The 20,605-nt window shown below is 38.7% G+C and overlaps 2 protein-coding genes across 5 annotated transcripts; both read left to right on the top strand.

The window, feature by feature from the left end:
- Positions 1-2,393: 2,393 nt before the first annotated feature.
- Positions 2,394-15,510, top strand: git2b (G protein-coupled receptor kinase interacting ArfGAP 2b). Of its 4 annotated transcripts, XM_054612054.1 has the most exons (21): positions 2,394-2,442; positions 2,542-2,611; positions 3,088-3,221; positions 3,409-3,521; positions 4,978-5,083; positions 5,717-5,803; positions 5,913-6,043; positions 7,235-7,329; positions 7,420-7,465; positions 8,126-8,177; positions 8,269-8,341; positions 8,440-8,537; positions 8,659-8,770; positions 9,256-9,407; positions 9,521-9,673; positions 11,653-11,862; positions 12,026-12,115; positions 12,695-12,777; positions 13,697-13,852; positions 14,949-15,012; positions 15,299-15,510. In XM_054612054.1, exons 2-21 carry the CDS (start codon positions 2,560-2,562, stop codon positions 15,506-15,508), a joined length of 2,217 nt encoding a protein of 738 aa, XP_054468029.1. In that variant the 5' UTR covers positions 2,394-2,442; positions 2,542-2,559; the 3' UTR covers positions 15,509-15,510. The 4 variants fall into 4 exon arrangements, with proteins under 4 accessions (XP_054468029.1, XP_054468030.1, XP_054468031.1 ...); XM_054612055.1 differs by lacking the exon at positions 2,394-2,442 and having other exon boundaries at positions 2,449-2,611; positions 8,129-8,177; XM_054612056.1 differs by lacking the exon at positions 2,394-2,442 and having other exon boundaries at positions 2,449-2,611; positions 13,700-13,852.
- A 2,337-nt stretch (positions 15,511-17,847) lies between these two features.
- Positions 17,848-20,091, top strand: LOC129102094 (glycolipid transfer protein-like). Its single transcript, XM_054612058.1, has 5 exons — positions 17,848-18,054; positions 18,497-18,555; positions 18,716-18,849; positions 18,932-19,082; positions 19,361-20,091. The coding sequence occupies exons 1-5, from the start codon at positions 17,952-17,954 to the stop codon at positions 19,541-19,543; spliced, it is 630 nt and encodes a 209-aa protein (XP_054468033.1). The 5' UTR covers positions 17,848-17,951; the 3' UTR covers positions 19,544-20,091.
- The last annotated feature ends 514 nt before the right edge of the window (positions 20,092-20,605 follow it).

Below are 20,605 nucleotides of genomic sequence, written 5' to 3'. Positions count from 1 at the left end.
TAAAGTCACAGTAGCCTGCTGTATACATTAAGCCATACGACGTCGACACCTGCACGTGTTCTTCACTGTGGTCCTTTTTAAGGAACGTTTTTTATTTTTTTCATCAAAAGTTTCTTAATCATATTATCTATACAATATTCATAGCCTGATTAACACATATGATTACAGTTTATGAGCCCCAGGTCAAATTAATCAAGGCCTCATTAAATAATGATGACAGCTACTTGTCAGTAAGTGAAGGGAATAACATATATATTATATAATGCATTCACAAAATAACACCCAACAATATGAACATGTCATTTTGTCATATATATTCCTTTATTTGTATGTATATGGTAAGATGCACAGTGTAGTAAGACCATGTGCATAGTAAACATTGTACAATCTGCTTTGGCGTTACAGCCTTCCTCATTATGATCATGCAAATAAAGAACATTTTAATTTTGAATCTGGTTGAAACAAGAGTTAATTCAAGTATATGTGACCCAAAGCTGTGGTGTTGTTGCACTAAACTTTAAATCACATTAAAGGGAGTTCCCGCAAATACATTTATGAAACATTTTTTCCGCTGTTGATTGATGTACAATAACTAGACATGAATGTTGAAATCCAATAAAGCGAATGGAAGCAGTCCTGCTCACTGATTTGCAACATTGTCCACAATGCACTAATACACCCAGAGATGTGATTTGGATAGCTACCACAGTAGTTAAAGTATGAAAATATCACAGACAGAAAGTAGAAAATTGTATATATCATATAGGCTAAACTGTATATTCCCTTCTTGCCCATACTCTTGTCTTTCATATGTGGATCACACTAGGTTTAAACCACAAACCTCAACATAAGACACCACTAAAACAAGGGTAAACTCTCACAGAAATACTACAAATGAATGAAACAGGAGCAAAACTCAGAGGAACATATAATGTGTTCAGCAGGACCCTTTGACAGGATCACTAAGTGCCATAGGTCACAAAACAACTGAATAAGAGGCAATGAGTATTTATGATACATATACTAGTCCCAACCTGGAAACAAGGAGAAAGAATGAATTGGCTGCTAACACCCGATGAGCTCACTTCCTCATCCCACTCATATAAACACCATCATGAATGAACACACAGACTGCAGGACACACAATCCAAATTCCTCATCAGCATGGAAATGATAAGCCTAGAGGGCAAGTAAAAGCTTTTAGATTGGTGATAGGCTAGATACACTTGACTGCACTGGAAACAAAGATGCCTTTTTCGACTGGTCCAATGACAGAGTGAAAAAAGGAACGATGTTGTGATTGGAGATACCATGCAGCGGTATATAATGCAGAAAGCTCAGTCTAAAATCAATGTGATTTAATACAATATGATAAATCAAGGATAAAGTTGAAGAAGTATTCAAATCCTTTATATTAGAGAAAGTCTTGATATTCAGCTAAATGTGCTTTAACTGCAATTTTTATGTTGTAGCTGCAGGAATAGGCATCTCATTTTAACTGAGCTATTTAACACATTGTTGGGTATTCTCATATTTCATCAGATGATAATAGTATGTAAAATCCCATTCTGCAAGGTAATATTAGTTATTAGCTGCCAGATAACTGTAATGGAATAAGAAGTGCAGTAATTCCCTCATAAATGTGGTACAGTAGATGTTTAAAGTTGAAGAAGTACAGTACCAGTCAAAAGTTTGGACACACCTTCTCATTCAACTACTTTGAAGAATCTAAAATATAAAACATATTCTGGTTTGTTGAGCATTTGTTTGTTTACCACATAATTCCATATGTGTTCCTTCATAGTTTGGATGTCTTCAATATTAATCTACAATGTAGAAAAAAAAAAAAAAAGGAAAAAAAAAAAAAAACCATTGAATGAGAAGGTGTGTCCAAACTTTTGACTGGTATATTTATATACTATATACTGTATTATGTATATATGTATATATACATTCCATACATACATATTCAACTACTTTAAAGAATCTAAAATATAAAACATATTCTGGTTTGTTGAGCATTTGTTTGTTTACCACATCATTCCATATGTGTTCCTTCATAGTTTGGATGTCTTCAATATTAATCTACAATGTAGAAGAAAAAAAAGAGAAAAAAAAGAAAAACCATTGAATGAGAAGGTGTGTCCAAACTTTTGACTGGTACTATATGTAAAAGTGAACTTTGTGAATTATTCTTTTTTATTTTCATTGTCATGCTTAGACTCTCTCCAAATCTAGTAGCTTGAGCTGCATAATACAAGCAAATAGGCCTCTTTATATAGTTGCATAGGAAAGACATCAAGGAAACAAGGAAGAAAGCAGACGAGGAGGCACAGAGGAGGCACAGAGGAGGCTGTGTGAGTGTTGGAATAGGACACTGCTTTGTTCAACAGTAGGGGAGGAGGGAGGAGGCAGCCGAGCACAGTTGCTTTGCCTGAATCGGTGAATACAATCAACCAGGGCGGGCAACCCCGTTTGTATCTCTGCCAAACAGTGTTGTAGCCTATCTTTTTTTTTTATATTTCTCTTTCCTGGACTCAGAGGATTTCTAACGAGGGGATGTCAAAGCGGGTCCGAAGCAGAGAGGTCTGCGCTGATTGCAGTGCTCCGGGTATGATGGCAAAGGAGCTAGCGTTAGCCACCTAGCTAACCAGCTAGCTCGCCCTTTTACTACCACTGACGTCCAGCTAGCTAGCTAACCCCTAGTTAACCCTACCTAGAGGGTATTAGCATCACTCAGAAGGGTGTTTGTGAGGGCTTTAACTACACGTGTTGTTCTTGTTGACTCATTTATCAAACGTGTTGTGTCTGTGTTTAGTCTGTGTAGCTTCAATCACGTCTGCTTAACTCTGTGAAGCAGATTCATTAGCTCATCATTGACTAGTAGCTAATGTTGACCCCACACCTGGTTGCATTGGTGATTGGGATTTTTTTGGGGGGGATTTGACTAAGACACTAGGGAGCAGCTGAGGTGGTATTTGTCGCTGTAAATGAGCGAGTATATTCGTCTGGTTATCATTTATTTGATTATGATAAATGCTTCTTTGTTAACGTTTGTATCTTTTTCTTTCTTTTTCTTTCTTCCAGAGCCACGCTGGGCCTCTGTGAACAGGGGTGTGTTGATCTGCGATGAGTGCTGCAGCATCCATCGAGGTCTGGGGCGACACAGCTCTCAAGTCCGACATCTGACTCACTCTTCATGGCCACCCTCCCAGTTACAGGTGAGGAGACTGGGACACTGCCCCCCCCCCAAATACACCAACACATCCACATGCAAAATGTGTGAGAATCTATATATATATATATACCAAAATTGTGTTGTCATCAGGCACACAATGAAAGTGACTGGAAGACACCCTTATGTCTAATGTAAAAGGAGGTAAACTGTTATGTGGCTTCATGTTTTAGATGGTTCAGACACTGTATGGAAATGGAGCTAATTCCATTTGGGAGCACAGCCTTCTGGACCCTTCTTCTTCAGTGAGTGGGAAACGCAAAGCCAACCCCCAGGACAGAGTTCAGTAAGTGCTTTTAAGTATTTTGATGCATCTGTTCTGATTCTGATTTGCTTGTGTGCACTTGGGATATAAAGCTCTGTTGGCATTATTGATTTTCATAGTTAAGGTCAGTGAACATGCATAATTGGCCCTCTGTACCAGGATGAACACGATTCGTGGGCAGTCAGTCTCAAGTAACTTTAAGAGATGAAGTGATCAGTTGACATGCAGATGGGAAACACTCAAAATATAGTTTGGTTAAATGCAAGTGGCAATTTAACCAAACTCATGTTAGCTTTGTACCATCAATTTGACATCTTTGTTGATTATTCACAATAAGTGAGATTTAAAGGGTTTTCCTTTTTTTTGGTAAATGCTTTTTCAAACAAACAGTAGGTACTGTAACTCAGTAAACATAACAGAAAAACATGGTGTGATGTAGTCAGCCACATCCACTGCCAGGTATAAATAAATATAATATAAATAAATATCTAATGTATAAACACTAGGTCGGTCTGGTGTCTGGCTGGTCCAGTAAAGATAAACAGTCCACCACATACAAACACAGCCAATGCTGAACACGACCCTAACACTAAGAGTAAACACATTCACTCACCAGACGAAAAACAGACGGTGAGTACGCATTGCACCAAACAGACGCATCTATCATCTATCCCAAATAGAGGATTCAAGATGAATGCCGTCTTATTGGGTGTTTCCATCGCAGGAACTTTCACAAGGGAATAAGAGCCTTTTGAGTGACTCAGGAAATAAACCTGTGTTCGACAATAAGTACTAGGACTACATTTTTTTCTTGTAGGAAAGTTGAAGGTATAAAAAAAACTTGGCCCTTTTGCGGGGGATTGTAGCTTCAGGAGCTATCAGGATGGAGTTGTGTAAGTTGTTGAACAGTCAGACCCTGCAGCTGCTTCAACTTCCTTCATTCACAAAACAAGGAAGTATTCTAGTATTTATGTAACAACAGGGGTTGGAGTTTTCTCATTGTCTATAACGATAAAAACAAAGATATGCTTTGTGGCTAGCTTCCCCATTAATTAAGTATACTGTAGTGTTCTTTGTCTGTACAGAGATCAACAGGGACAAAGTTGGTCATGACAGTGAGGATAGATAGATAGATAGATAGATAGATAGATAGATAGATAGATAGATAGATAGATAGATAGATAGATAGATAAAGTGAGTTCTATTTGTTGCAAGATATGCAGAATCCTGTGAAGTGATATAGTGGATTACTTAATGGAGGAATTGCTTTGTGACCAATGAAATACTGTACATTGCATTTGCAGATCTTGTGTCTGATTTCAATATTAGACACTAGCAAAACATCCCCAGTTGAGAGAGGTCTTGATAGTTGTTTGTCTTAAATAAACATATGTTAATGTGAGGTGGTAGTCACTTGAAAATTGCCAGATTTTCAGTTTTCATGGTTTTAGATGTGAGCAACCTTTGTTGTTTCCAGTCCCAACAAGACAGATTTCATCAAAGCCAAATATCAGATGTTGGTGTATGTCCATCGGATGCCTTGTCGGGAGGATGACAGTGTTACTGCAAAAGACCTCAGCAAGGTGAGAAATGGCATTATTTTTTATTTCTCTGTTAACTTTTCCACATTCCTCATTTACTAGCATTTTTAGGTGACAGATAACCAAACATTGTCCCATGCAAATACGCTTCTTGGAGCTTAAAATATAGTGGTAAAGTGAAACACAACTTTCTTTCTCATTGCACAACAACTGCTTTTTAACCGTGATATGTGGCCACTTCCTATAAATTTCAGAAATGGTTTGGTCTATTTGTAGATAGATTTTAATATGCAGTGTTCCTGAGAAATACTGCCACTCACATTTTCTTGTAATGGTCACGCTAGGACTGTGACTATTATATAGTAGAGCGTGTCTGACCTCAAGTCTCTTCTTGGATTTGTGCTCTGAATTCTCTATTATTCCTGAATATTCCCAAATATTTTGAATACAGACTGGATTATACGTGTAGTAATAGTAGGCATTTCAATAATCATTTATGATATATATATATATAATATCCTTGGTATATCTCTTACTTGCAATTATCAAACTTTATATCAAAATTATATTTCCAGCAGAAAAAACCCATTTGTCACTCAGTTCTGGGCAGGTGTATCTCTACTAAGTGTATGCACTTCAAATTCCCAATCAAACTGCTTGTCGATCTCCTTTCAGCAACTCCACTCCAGTGTTCGGACTGGAAACCTGGAGACCTGCCTCAGACTCTTATCTTTGGGAGCACAGGCCAACTTCTTCCATCCAGTAAGTGTAGTGGAATAAGCAGAAAACACATCTTGTGAGGTAACACAGTTAACTTTGACATAATACTGATGCGTCATCATTGTGGTGTTTTTTTGTTTTGGAACAACAGGAGAAAGGAAACACTCCACTACACATAGCAGCAAAAGCAGGACAAATGCTACAAGCAGAACTGTTGGCAGTTTATGGAGCTGATCCCGGGGCTCTGGACTCCAGTGGAAAGACCCCTGTCGATTATGCAAGGTAAAACAGGGCCCATGTTATTTATTTGTTGTACTAAGCGATATTTATTAGGTACGAGCAGTGGTTAGTCAGCTTCAACACTATGTAATGTTACTGACACCATATTGTTTCTGGAATGCTTCACTATAGAGCGTGTGGTTTTGAGGCGTTGAGCTGAATTGCACATCATAGTTAGTTCACGGGCCACCTCCGTCATCCGTGGCTTCTGGAGAGCTCTGTGGTGAAACCTCACAGCGAGGCTCTGTAGAAAACATAGCGAACAGTCTTTACTGTTGCTGTTTGCATGACTAACCTTTAGTGTGGCTGCAAGCATCGCCTTAACAGACACAGCCCAGCTCACAAGCGGCAGGAAATGATACACATCCTTTGGAGATTGAACACAGTTGTATTTTGAATAGAAAAAGAAAACCGTGCATAGCAGGTATACTATTCATATATTTCAATGTTAATGAGGAAATTATGCACAATACGACTTCAAAAGGAAGTCCCAGAAGCGAAAGAAAAAACGGGGTGGAAACTGGTAGATGCCTAGTTAGAAACTGGGAAAGAACTCTGACTTAATGCATGCCTTGCACTACAATGAACATTAGACAAAGACCCAGTGGCATTCTCTCAGAGTCTGAGTAATTCAATAAGAGTATGACTAGCTGAGGCAGGGGAGGAAGGAAAAAATCTGTTGCACAGTTTTCTTGATGAATCAGCTCAACTAGTTCATCAAAAGTTGAAAAAAAGACCGAGACATAAAAAATGTATTTAAAAAGTAAGACCAAAGTAAGCTGACAGAGATTTGTCATGTTATTTATTAGTGTACATATTTTACAAAACACATCATATGATCAAGATAATATCTGCATTTCACAGACATTATTGCTAGAATCATTTTTACTGAAAGAAAGCAAAGTAAAACTACACATTTGTGTAGCATTTCTGGCACAACGGAGGCTTAGTGGTGTCTAAACATGACTACTCATCAGGGCCAGGTAACACCCACACACCATCTGCAGTTTTTTTACACTCATTGCTTAGAAATGGAGTTACCAAATCACCTTTGTGCTTTTGATTCAAAATGTATTGTTGTAGACGCCACCTTTTGACATGGATTTATTTAAAGGTGTCCTACCTGAGGCACTCTGTAGCCTTAGAACTGTGTCCGATTTCTGAAACATGACCTTTTATTCCTAATCTGTGCAGACAAGCTGGGCATCAGGATCTGGCGGAGAGGCTAGTGGAGATACAGTATGAACTCACTGACCGCTTAACATTTTACCTTTGTGGAAGAAGACCAGGTAAGGTAGCTTAGCTGCTGCATGGCATTTAGGAGCTGATGTTCTTTTTCAATGGTATTCGCTCACTGCCATGTCTTTGTTTTGTTCTAGATCACAGAAACGGACAACACTTCATCATTCCACAGATGGCAGACAGGTAATAGATATTTTCATCGATCCGTCTTTACGCCTGTCCGTACGGTCCATTCTCGGGAACCCGATATATCAGGAACGCTTGAAGGGAATTTCTCCACCTCGACTCAATGATGGACTGATTAGATCTCGTGTATGCGAAATTTCAGGAACACCGTCAGCGAGTTTCTTTAAATTGGCACAAACGTTCACTTGCATCAGGCTGAACTGATTCGATTTTGGTGGTCACTGTGACCTCACAAAAGAAGTTTTTGGTCATAACTCAAGAATTCCTATGCTTGTTATGACAATTTCACGCAAATGTCTAATAGCATAAAATGATGAAAGGTGACATTAAGGACAGACATGAATGTAAAATGCAACTTTACTGGTTGGCAGAGTCATACAAGTGTAAGGTGGTAATTGTAGTTTAAGTCATATTTGGATTTTGTTTTGCACAAATAGCAGGTCATACATTCAGCTCCGACAGACTACTAACTAGCTACTTGTCGATGCTATGTTTTGTACGTAAAATAATTACAATCTTATGCGCATCTTATCCTATGCTGCATTCTTTTGATGGATAAGAAATAAGTAAGTATGTTTTGCCGTTGCTTCTCTCTTTGTTTGTGTGGAATTTTGATAGCAAAAAATAATGAGAATTTCGTTGTTTTTTGCTTCAAAGCAGCCTGGATTTGTCGGAGTTTGCAAAAGCTGCAAAGAAGAAGCTCCAGTCGGTGAGACATTTTTACATGTGATTCAGGTCCAATAGTCAAATATAAATTTGCTAATCAATTATTTTACAAATGCGGCTTATTATTTTTCCAGCTAAGTAACCATCAGTTTGAAGAACTTGCCATGGATGTTTACGATGAAGTTGACAGAAGAGAAACAGATGCAGGTGAAACAACAAGAATTGTAAAAATACACTATAAATATTAATTTTTATGCCTGTTTCTTAGATCTCATAAATCTCTCTTAAATTGTGTTTTATTTCAGTGTGGTTGGCCACGCAGAACCACAGCGCCCTTGTAACAGACACCACAGTTGTGCCTTTTCTGCCTGTCAATCCAGAGTACTCGTCTACCAGAAACCAGGCAAGTGATTGCAACAGTATTGCCCCATGTTTAGACTTTAATTTGTTGTGTGATTACTGGACCTAAAATTTATGCCATTTTTAAAAATCTTTTGTGTGTTTTCATACATTTTTGTTCTCAGGGTCGTCAAAAATTGGCAAGGTTTAGTGCTCATGAGTTTGCCACCCTGGTTATTGATATTCTAACTGATGCTAAACGACGGCAGTGGGGTAATTCCTGCGACAGTCCCAAAGGTACAATATATCTTTCTGTTTTATATTTTAGCAGACCTTGAATTTCTTTGCTAATGTACTTATGTGTTGGGTTTTATTAGTGTTTATATTGCAGTAAATGTGCTCATTAGCATATACCAGAAGAGGATACTATGAATAAGCTGTGAAGAAAGCCTGAATTGGTTGCTGCAAATAAGGTGCAGGAAGCCTGTACTCAATTTTGCATATAAATGTTGACCATTCGGTTCAGCTATGTAGGTCACAATTAGAATGTAGACCACATATAATGATGTGTGTACAGAAACGGTGCATTCTGTAAATTATAGCTAATCACATCACAGCCTTTTGACTGTTGGGTGTATAATAAAGAAGAGCTAGTCCTGATTTTTCAGTTTTCTTTAAATGAAAAAAAAAACGTGTTCCTTAGCTATTTGATTTATACAGCTGCCTGCAGCCAGCAGGGCTCGTTTGATCTCTAATGCTTTGATCTGGTGGTCCGCCTGCAGAGAGTGTGGAGCTGATCCTTCAGGGAATAGAAAGACGCCATAACAGTGAAAGCCAGGACAATGACCAGCCCGATTACGACAGTGTGGCATCAGATGAAGAACCAGTGCAAGAGGCCACCTGTGGGGACAACTGCAATGATAGAAGGACCAAGGTTAATAATTGTTGGAACCTGCTACTAGACTTCACTGAGATATTAGGTAGAATGTCTTGCTTTACGTTTTTTAACTGATCAAATAACTTCCCATGTAACATTTTCTGCTGCAGAGCTCGGAGTCATCCGACCTCTCTGATGGACCGATCACAGTGCAGGAATTCATGGAGGTGAAGAGTGCCCTCAATGCATCAGAGGCCAAAATACAACAGCTTCTTAAAGTCAACTGTCACCTCAGTGAAGAGCTGCGTAGCATGCAGAGCAAGGTACGTAAATTCACATGTAGTTGATACTCAAATAGGGAAACGAGCTGCAGATTGTGTCCACGTTTTTGTTGTGCAGGAATGTGTCTAAACTCAGCATGCCCTCATAGTATGATTTCCATCTCTTTAATTAGACGGTAGCACACATTAATATTTCAAGACCCATAATTAGAGGCCACTTTGTTCTAGATTTATAGTATTTCAATCTTCTTTCCTATTGACTCTAAAACATTTAATGTTAGAATTTGAGTCCGTGTTCTAGACTTTATCTTTCCCAGTATTTCTAGAGACATTTGGTAATTCGATTTAACCCACGGGCATTGCTAATTTATGTTTAGGTCATGCCTGTTTGAATGTGTCAGACAAACCACTCTCCTTTTCAGAATTATACTTTGTGTGACTAATACAGTCCATGAATATGTTGTTGCATAGAAGACCAGATTTTGACGTATAAGTGGATGAAAATGTCATAGAAGGTCATAACACCATACATTTTCGATTGCAATTCTTCCATTCTGGTGCTACAGAGAAATGGCTGCTATGTATGTGGATGGTAAGTTCCTGTGGTTATTATTTATCTTTAGACTTCCTCTGCTTTTGCTGCTCAGTGAAACAGCAAAACAGGGTCAGATGTTATAGTTCTTTGGTGTCTAAAACAGATTGAGGATTCAAAAGTCATATGATAAAAGAACCAAGTACTAATCAACAAATGGTAACCACAGAGGACATTATGCTCCGTCATTCTAAATCCAATAAAACTAAAATATCATTAAATTAGATCTCCGACACCTCCAGAAGCTGTGTAGCAAGCATTGGCAACAAACAACTAGTCTCTATATGCTTTTTTTGGTCCAGTCCTATTGCTTTCAGTTCCTTATTTGTAATTAGTTAAAAAAACTCCCACTTGGCTCCAGTTGAATTTAGACACACACATTTATTTCAGTTTTGCTTGCTTAGGTTTTAAGAAAAATCCTTCTCTGTTGAGATGTTTGCACAGCAGCTTTTGTTTCTAGAAACAACATCCTGGTTATCCAGAAAAACTGGTGTGGACTGTTTTCACTATTCTCACGTTTCTCACTTAGGCAAAATATATTTCTACCGAATTGAATCTGTTTTGGAGAGGCATGTATTTAAACATTTTAATAATTGACATTAATATTTCTGCCTTAAATTTGAATTGGAAACATTTACACTTAGATTTTTCTCACAGGCAACCACAGATCTAAACCACAGGGATCTGATGAATTTATTTAGTTTGCCTGTCCTTAGTTTCCGCTTCTAGGCACTTGAGCACCTAAAAACATTGCCCTGAATCATTTTAGGGGCCAAATTTGCATACTGAGAAAATATATTGTGTGTATAAAAGTTTTATTATGGTAGAGGGAAGAATTTTTTTGGGGGGGGTTTTCTTGTTTCCATCAAAATTCTCCAAAGCCAATTTGTCACTTCAGTTGGCTAGGAGACACAATGTACTGCTGCCTCCTCCTGCTGGTTTATAAAGTCCATGCCATACTGCTTTTATTAGACAAAAGAGTCTTCCTCTACTCCAGTCCCTTATTGTTACATACCTCTTACTTCTATTTGTTGACTTTATAATAACTTGCATAATTCTACTGACCGTAATTGTTGACAAAACACTGAACAAGGTATGTCCCCCATCGCTTCATTCAGTTTCCAAGAGCTGCTCATGTAAATAAGGGCAACCACTTCTCAGCAGTTTCTCAAGGGGTCATTTTTCAGAAGTTTCTATCAACACACACTGTCAGCATTTCATTTGTCAAAGAAACAAACTTCTTTTGTTGTGAGAAAAACTTTGATGGGGAAACTAAAACCAAAGGTGGCAATGAACTCGACAAACAGGAATTGCTCTTCTCCCAGAGCCGTATCTGTAGTCTACTCTATTATTGATGTCTCTCCGAGCTTTTGTAAGGAGATCATCCCCCCGGCTAGAGTTGACTTGAAAGATGTTTTGTTCTCTGCAGCTGAACTCCCTGCAGACTGAAAACACAACACTGCGATGGCCACCCCCCAGCGGACAACAACACCTCCAGGGGCCCCCGGGTCGACACCCACCCCGCGGAGGTCGCGCCATGTCCATGTATGAGACGGGCTCTTCTCCGAGGCAGTTCCCCCACCGAGTCGAAGCGGCTCGACAAGATGATGGAGTCATTTTACAACCCTTCCCCACCAATGTAAGCACAGGAGCACCAATGTTCCTGCTGGATTGTCGTCACAAGACCGAATAATGATGCCTGGCTTGGGGCTGGTGTTGGTTTTTCATTCATTCGTTCATTCAATCATTCATTCATTGCATCTCAATGGAGTATGCTGAACTTGGTTTAACCCCCTTTCTAGATTGGGAGGGGTCCTTTGGGGACGGCTGCTTCCTCCCTCCCTACCTTCCCCTCTTCCCTGTCCTGGTCCAGGGATGAGCGATCTCGAAGGGTTAAGTACAGAAGCCCCCCTCTCGGGTCAGACGCAGCCCCGGGGGCGGTTAAAAACTGTCCCCCTGCTTGACCCCACAGTGTTCTCTCTCCTGACCTGTGTCTTTTTAAACTGCTTTTTTTCTCAGCATCGCCTGCCTGCCTGCATGCACAACAGTGCCTCTGCTTCAGTTCAGTTTTCTGAACAAGTCCAGAGCTGCTTTGGCTCAACTACACCTCAGAAGTGATGATTGCTGTTTGAATGATCTGACAGCAGAGTCCAATATCCATGAAAGACAGATGAAATGGCTCATCACAATGTGCTTGTTGAACTAGCCAGTGATAAGTGCACCCAAGGGTTACAGCAGGGTTTCTTTGCTACTAATCGCATCCACCGCAGTACAGGCCGTGTTGCACCACAATGACCTGGTTGTCTCTTTCTCTTCATCTGCTTTGAAACCAAATGTCTGATAGTGTGGACTATCAGAAATGCATGATTCTGATTTGTACGTGTCTACAGTTGCTGTGGTAATGCGTTTGTGCTAACCATACACACTATATACTGTATCTGATTGACGGTAGTTTGCTGATGTCTCTTTAGGGCTGCAGTCTGGAAGGACAGAGTATGATGCTGGAGAGTGATTACGACACAACGCCAAACCACTCTGAACTGGAGGAGACTGGGTGAGAACATTTGTTTAAACTTTGTACCTAACTTATGCAAAATGGCACTGATTGTGACACTCACTGAATATTTATAAACACAGTTTAGATTTTAAACACCAATTTCTCTGTTAAAGGTTTGTAAATATAATAAATCCTTAGTTTATTTGTTTGAATCAGCCAATTGTTTCTTCAAATTTAACTTTAAAAATATTTGTTGTCATTTCATTGATATTAAGTTATGCATGCAATATTTACTGTTGGAGTAAGACATGCATTTTTGAAGTTAATCAAATGGTAAAAGGTTTTCTTTGTGCTTTTGTTACTGGAGGTGATGACATCATCGCAGCAGAAGTAAAAAGTTAAAGGTCACTTTGAAGACAGAGGAGGAAGCTTGACTAACATTAGTTCTGACAGATGTTTAGGAAGAGTCCTTGACTGAACTAAGTTCACATATTAGAACTTGCACCTGTCTCAAGTAAGCTGCCAGTTGCAAAAAGATAAATAAACATATGAGCCAGAGCCAGTAGCACATGTCATCTGATTAGTCACTGCTATTAGTTGACTAGGTATACATGAATGTATCCAATTCTCTACTGAATATAGTACACTAATAGCTAGTTTAAAGCAACTACTGTTCCAATTGTAGTGCTATGTTGGGTATGTTTTTAATAAATGGATGGTTTAGATGAAACCTACTGAAATGATCCCCAGCTTTAAACTCTGCTGCATTGTTGTTATTCCAAAATACAAGCTAGACTGCATTTATTTTTCTTCAGGGAATTGAATTTCACCAAATTCACAGTCTGTGTTCAACAAATCAGGATCCCAGATCTAAAACTATAATAAATATTTATAAGGTACATACACCTGTGTCTGTATGAGTTGTAATGCAAATAGCTGTAAGCCGTGCTTTACATTTTTTCCTTTTCATTTACAGCAGCCCTCTTCCAGCCTCTGAAGCCGTGGAGACGGGGGAGGAGGGGGAGGAAGATGCCACACTGCCGTCCACAGAAGACGTCATCTGTAAGACAGAGCAGATCACTAAGAACATACAGGAGCTTCTGAGAGCTGCACAGGAGACCAAACATGAAAGGTAGTTTATCATTGATATTATTATTATTATTATTATTATTATTATAATAACAAAGTATCACATTTGTTAACTTGCATTTCCAACCAATATATTCAAAAAAGTCAAATAAATATTATTATTTCATGTGCTATAGAGCTTGAACTCTATGTATTTAAACTACGATCGTCTTTCTGCCATTCTGCCTGTTCTATTAAAGAGGCTAAATGGTGTTTCATCCTCCGTCTCAGCTGCTTCTAGATCAGTGGTTTTCAATAGTTGCCCAGCAGCACTCTGGTTCCAGCACTAAGAGCCACTGATTTTTTTTTTAGCTTCATAGACTGGCCTCTGTCCTTGTGTCTGCTGGGGGTAGGCATTGGGTCTTAAGCAGCTGACAGGAAACAAACAACACATGACCACGTATTCCCCTGGTGCCTGACAAGTCCACAGAGAGTTAGCTCAGCCAAATAGGTTTTTTGTGTTCACCGATGTTTTAACTTCCTGTTTTCTTGGGGGGTGACGTCCAAGAGACTACGTCCGTATTTTAAACAGTCTGTGAATCATATAGAGCAGGAAGGCAGGGTGTCAAGACATTGTAAAGGTTTATGTAGAAATGCTGAAGTATTTCATGATGGTAGAATTTGTATTCTTTGCCAACTTTACTGGATTGAACATAGTAAAGTATGAGGTTCTGTTTCTACGATTGAAAAGTGTTATTGAGCCAAGCAGCAGAATTTAACATTTCATATTTGCAGTGTACTGTATTCATAAATGGTATTTCCTGTTTGCACAAGGAATATGATCTCAGGTTGCTCTTTTTTAGTCTCATGGTAAGGTTTGTGGTGTCTGCGGTACTTGTTTTGCATTGATGTTTATATATATATATATATAATGTTTATATATATAATATATATATATATATATATATATATATATATGTTTATATATATAATGTTTATATATATATATATATATATATATATATGTGTTTATATATATATATATATATATATGTTTATATATATATATATATATATATATATGTTTATATATTTATATATATATATATGGCACAGGAGTGGTTTACCCATTCAGCCTTTTTGTTCTCCATCTCCTGCAGCTTCCTGCCTTGTTCAGAAAAGATCTGCATGGCTGTGACAGAGATGGCCGCCCTGTTTCCCAAGGTAAGATGACTCCCACCAACAGCTTGATGTCCCTCCCCCCGAGCAATTAAGGGATTTGTTGTTTGTTTCAAAACAGCCAAGGGGAATCTTAAATTACTTGTTTCGATCGGGTTGGCCCTGTTCATTGCATTACTTAGTTTTATATCTACCATTTATTGGATTACTTTGTTTTATGTTCACTCACACACACACACACAGCCCACTGACCACAATGAGGGTTTATTTATGGAGGTTGTCATGTCGGGCCCTTATCGAGTCTCCCATCACCCCCTCCTTCCCCTCACAGAGGCCGTCCTCGGAGACAGTGCGAGGGTCTCTGTGTCTGCTCACCTCGAGTGCCAGCCGTCTCCATGGAGAATGCCAGAAGGCCGCAGAGCACAGCCCCTGCGCGTCGGACATCCAGCTGGTCACTCAGCAGGTCATCCAGTGCGCCTATGACATTGCCAAAGCTGCCAAGCAACTTGTCACTGTGACAACCAAAGAAAACAACAACTAAATAAGACAATCCTGATGCACCCAAAAGAGTTTATAAAATAAGTTGCTAAATTCAATTTAATCAGTGTTAAATTCATTTTTTGGTTTTCCCATATTAATTGGTGTAAGCATTCACATACATTCCTTTAAAAAAAAAAAAAAAAAAGATGCAACAAGCAAACTTTTTTAATGAATTTTTTATCATGGTAATACACAGTTCACGAAGATCTTACAGCTGTAGGACAGAGTATGTTACTATTACTTACCTTATAAAGAACTAACATGTCACAAATCCAGCACAAATCCAAAGTCCAATGTGTATATATTAGATTAGTGAGCAGTTGAGCCTTCTTCATTGTACTTTTCCATGTAAAGGTCATAATTTGAGCTCCTTGAGGTTGGGTGTCTTGCATGCCAGAGGGGACAAAATCCGCGAGACACCTGGCATCACGGGTCCTAATAGATTTACCTTCATCTACACCAGTGTCATCAGTTTATGTTCCTTTAGCCATTTTAAATGTATTTAAGATGCAATGACAGTATTTTCATCTTGAACCATTGTAATGCCACTTGCTTTGGGTTCAAATGTTTGTTTAGTGAGCAAACTGGTTTCTAAAAGTCGCTTCAGTGCATTGAGCACCATGTAAGGCCAGCAGTACCGGAAGTGTGCAAACCTTCATTCCATCCAGCAGGTGATTTCACTGTTCTGTAGAGTATCAGTCGTTTTTGGAGTCATAATGTTACAGCCATACTTCTGATATTGTGTGTGTGTGTGTGTGTGTGTGTGTGGGCATATGTGCGTTTATTCCAGCGTGTGTGCGTGTGTATGTGGGCGCAGTTGTCACAGAGATGGCCACGATGGCCTGTGTGAAATTTTAATAGCATTATGCAAATATATAAGATGTATGTATCCATGTAATTCTTTATCAAAATAACCCAAATGCTATTCTATTTATAAACTGTATGTCATACCTCTAAGAAAATATCAATGTTTATTTTCATAAGCTTTTGTTTAACATGATGCTCCTCACAGACTAACTTTTCTTCTGAGGTTTTGGGACGTCTCAGCTGGCAGTGAGTTATGGTCGACTTGTGATCTCTGTTTATTTTGGTGTGGTGCTGTTACTGCAGTGTGTTAGATGCTACCTGTGGTCACATACGTACAGCTACGGTTTACATTCGCTGATTAAGTAAATGTGAGTACCTGTTGTAGAACTTGGCTCTAATGTGTCACCTGTTGTTGTGAGCCAGATACGTTTCAACCAGGGATGGAAAGAGAACCAGAATACCCTGCATAACGGGAGAAGAGTTAATTCTCTTAGTCATTGCTCAGATAAAAAGAATTAAGCTTTCTCAGAAGGATGCCTAGGGACGGAAAAGAGTCTCAAAGCAAACGTTGGCACAGTGCATCATAGACGGGTATTAAAATGTCTTTAAGATAAGATAAGATAATCCTTTATTAGTCCCGCAGTGGGGACATTTACAGGATTACAGCAGCATAGAGATAGTGCAAACAAGAGACATAGTAAAATAAATATAAATAAAGTATTATAAATAACAGATTATTACACCATTAATGTCTTTAGATTTCTGGGAAAAAACCAAAATGACTCATGGTCCTCTTACTAGCTCGTTATATGACCTTTAAGATACATTGCACAGGCAATGAGTTTGCTTTTGTTGATACTTTTTATTTTAACCTTTGTTTTCAATTAATTCCATTTGTTACATATTTTTTTATATATCTTCTTTTGTGTGGTTGCCTTATCAAGGAAGTCATGCAGACTGTCTTGTGATTAGCCACAGATTACTTTCATTTTGCACTGATGTACTTAATGCAAACTAGCAACCTTTCAGTAACTCGGTAATGTCCATGGTACTTCAACATTCATCTAAAAAAAGACCAATTAAAAAAACAAAAAACTACTGGGTGTAAGGGATTTAACAATGGGCATTTCAACCCAAGAAAGTGTTATTTATTATTAAAACAAATAATTAAAAACCCTTGCTTTAAATGTTTATTTCCAACATCAGTAAGTAACTTAAAAAAAAAAGGAAAGTTACATAACATATTTTAAGATAATGGACGATTAAGTGAACGAACTAAAGTCACAGTAAAAAAAAATAAAGCAAATAAATAAAAGTGTGTATTCAGTTTCTCTCCACCTCTGGTTGCAACGCTGACATTGAATCCCCTGTAACTTATAGCCTGCCACTGCCTCTGTGGTTGAAAACAATCCCTGCCTTAGGTTTTAATAAAGTATAATTCATACCTCAACCAAGCTCATTCTCGTGTTCGTGTTGTGAGTTGTGGACACGCCCATGCATAATGTCCCACCTGTTGGGGAAGGACCAGAGCGATAGGGGCTGGTGTCGCTGTATCCAACCCTCCGACCACAGCGAGAGTTCCGGGTTCTCTTCAGACGAGAAGCTGCTCACGACTGCCGCTCTACCACGGCGGGACCATGGCTCTTCTGCTGGATAACCAGTTCAAAGACCTGCCTCCCGACAAGGCGATAGACACAAAGTTGTTCCTGGAGTCCGTCTCTCACATTCCTTCATTTTTCGGTGAGTATTTGCTCCACCTGACCTCGATAAAAGTCAGAATTTAGTGTGTGTGTGTGTGTGTGTGTGTGTGTGTGTGTGTGTGTGTGTGTGTTGAACGGTGAACGCTTTGCTGACTTGTTCCTCATGACGCGTTCAAATGTCTCGCCACCAGTCGGATCTCATAGACGTGGGTTATTTCACACATAACGAGCGGAGCTGCTTGGTGACGGTGACTGCTGTGGTAGTTTAGCGTAAAGAGAAACTCTTTGTTTACTCATTGAACAGAGCACACATTGGCCCCCATTGTGCACGAGACTGTATGCATTCTCTGCATTTCACCCCCCCTCGGTTTGCACGTGAAGGCTGATTTGTATTCACCCTCCCTCTGAGCTAGAGAAGTGTAATGAAGTCATTCATATTTTATCGCTTTGCTCTCAAATGTCTGTTTCTCTTTCTCTTTCAGACTGCTTGGGATCAAGCGTATTTTCAGTCATCAAATCAGACATTAATGGCAATATAATGGTAAGATACATGTCTGTTTGTGTCTTTGTATACTTCTGCTAGTGCCCTGGTGTGTTTACATACCTTTTTTTTTTTTTTTTTTTAGGGATATTCAAATATAAGTTGGAGGTAAATGTTGCAGCTCCTACACCCAAAACTCAATCCAAATGTGCTATTTCAGAAAATTAAAGGGGTGTATCTGAAGGATCCTGCAAAGTACGTCACCCTGCAGGACATTGTGGAGGCTGAGCGAGAAGCCCATGGAGCAGAATGGCCTAAAGTTGGAGCAACATTAGCTCTGATGTGGCTGAAAAGGTGAGCACACCCTGATCCTACTGTTATGTCTTTCAGCTACTGTAATGAATTTTCTTTTTCTAATCCTGGGTTTCTCCTGCAGGGGTCTCCGCTTCATACAAATCCTGCTGCAGAGTTTGGCCGATGGAGAGAGTGATGAGAACAACCCCAACCTAATTCGGGTTAATATCACCAAAGCGTATGAACAGGCCCTGAAGAAATACCATGGCTGGATTGTTCAAAAGATTTTCCATGTGAGGAAAATGTCCCCTTTCCTGTTCTTAATGGTTTATGGCAATGTTAGTGTACAGAAATCTGACCAAACCAATACATTATCCCATTTGAAGCTCTAGTTTATGTTGTGTTAATGTTACTATGTAATTTTGTCTACAAGAAACCCTTTATTCTATGCTATTGTATTATATTTGAGGTGTTAATTTTGTTCCCATACCCATTATTTCACTCTTTATTTATTGTTTTGAATTTAAATCTCGTGAGCCTAATTTTCTTTCTTTTATTTTTTCCGTTGCAGGTAGCGTTACATGCAGCTCCCTACAAATCAAACTTCCTCAAGGCTCTGTCAAAAGGAGAGGAAGTGAAAGAGGAGGACTGTTTGGCAAATGTGAGTCAGTTCCTTGTTAATTACACTGCCACTGTAGACGCCATCTACGAGATGTACACAGATCTGAACGCAGAGCTGGACTACACTGTTTGATGTCCCAGGACGTCAGTCAAACCTCTCAGGTGTCGGAGAAGTTCAGTTTTTCATAAGATTGTTTTTAATTTTTTTTTTTTTTCTTTCAGTGTGATATTTATTACTTTGATTATGTCTTACTAAATATGACTGCTGTATATTTAGTCTTAAAATATAACAATGCCTTAAATTCAAACGAACATAGCAGAAGATTTTGTTTTGTTTGTATAAATAATTTCAAATAGTGGCAGGATTGTTTTAGCAACGTGCAGCTCTCACTCTTATGCAAAATGATGGTATTGTGTGGTTTGTGGCTTTATTTATGACATTAACAGGTGTCTTATCACCTGTCCCATCAAGTGAAGAATACAAGATTGTAAACATTGTTATTACAAGAAACCATTTCGGTCCACATTCTGATGTTCTCTGCCTCCTAATCCCTGGAGTTACCGCCACTGTTAGCCTGGAGCAGCGGGCCCAGGAGTAGATTTAAAAAAAAGCATTTCAATTGTTCATTAATCCACTTGTGCCTTTGTGTTCTTGTTGAATAAACAATGTTTTAATCAATATATTTGCAGTTCTAGTCTCCCTACAAAGCAAAAGTTAGCAGAGCCAGACCTTTACTTCTTCTGAAGGCTTAATCTGTGAAGTCTGTGTTGAGTCTGAAGGTGTGGTCCAGTTGTGAATGCTTTGTGTGTATTGTTTGACGGCTTCCTTTGTTCCTATTTCTCTCAAACTGACCTAACGTCTAAGCACATTTATATGTCAAACAATATGTTTCCTGTCAGCAGACGGCACATCATATGTACATTTATTAATAGATTTTAGAATAGAGCCGTGTTTTCTGTATTAATACTTATAGAAAAGCTGTTTGTTTCTTGATTTAAAAACTATAATCAAATTTGTTCTTATCATAAGATCCAATAAGTGTTGAGACTTGAATGACTTACAGTTAATGCATTTTCCACTAGGTGGCGATGTTTACTTAATTTAGTCTTTTAAAGCACGTTTGTGTTCAATTTACTGCATGACATATTTTAAATTATGGCCAGTGATTTATAAACAAAAAAATAAAAAAAATAC

Source organism: Anoplopoma fimbria, chromosome 14 (assembly GCF_027596085.1).
Source record: "Anoplopoma fimbria isolate UVic2021 breed Golden Eagle Sablefish chromosome 14, Afim_UVic_2022, whole genome shotgun sequence".
NCBI classification, from domain to species: Eukaryota; Metazoa; Chordata; class Actinopteri; order Perciformes; family Anoplopomatidae; genus Anoplopoma; species Anoplopoma fimbria.
The sequence above is the reverse complement of the archived record's forward strand: the minus strand, read 5'-3'. Positions and strand labels throughout refer to the sequence as shown.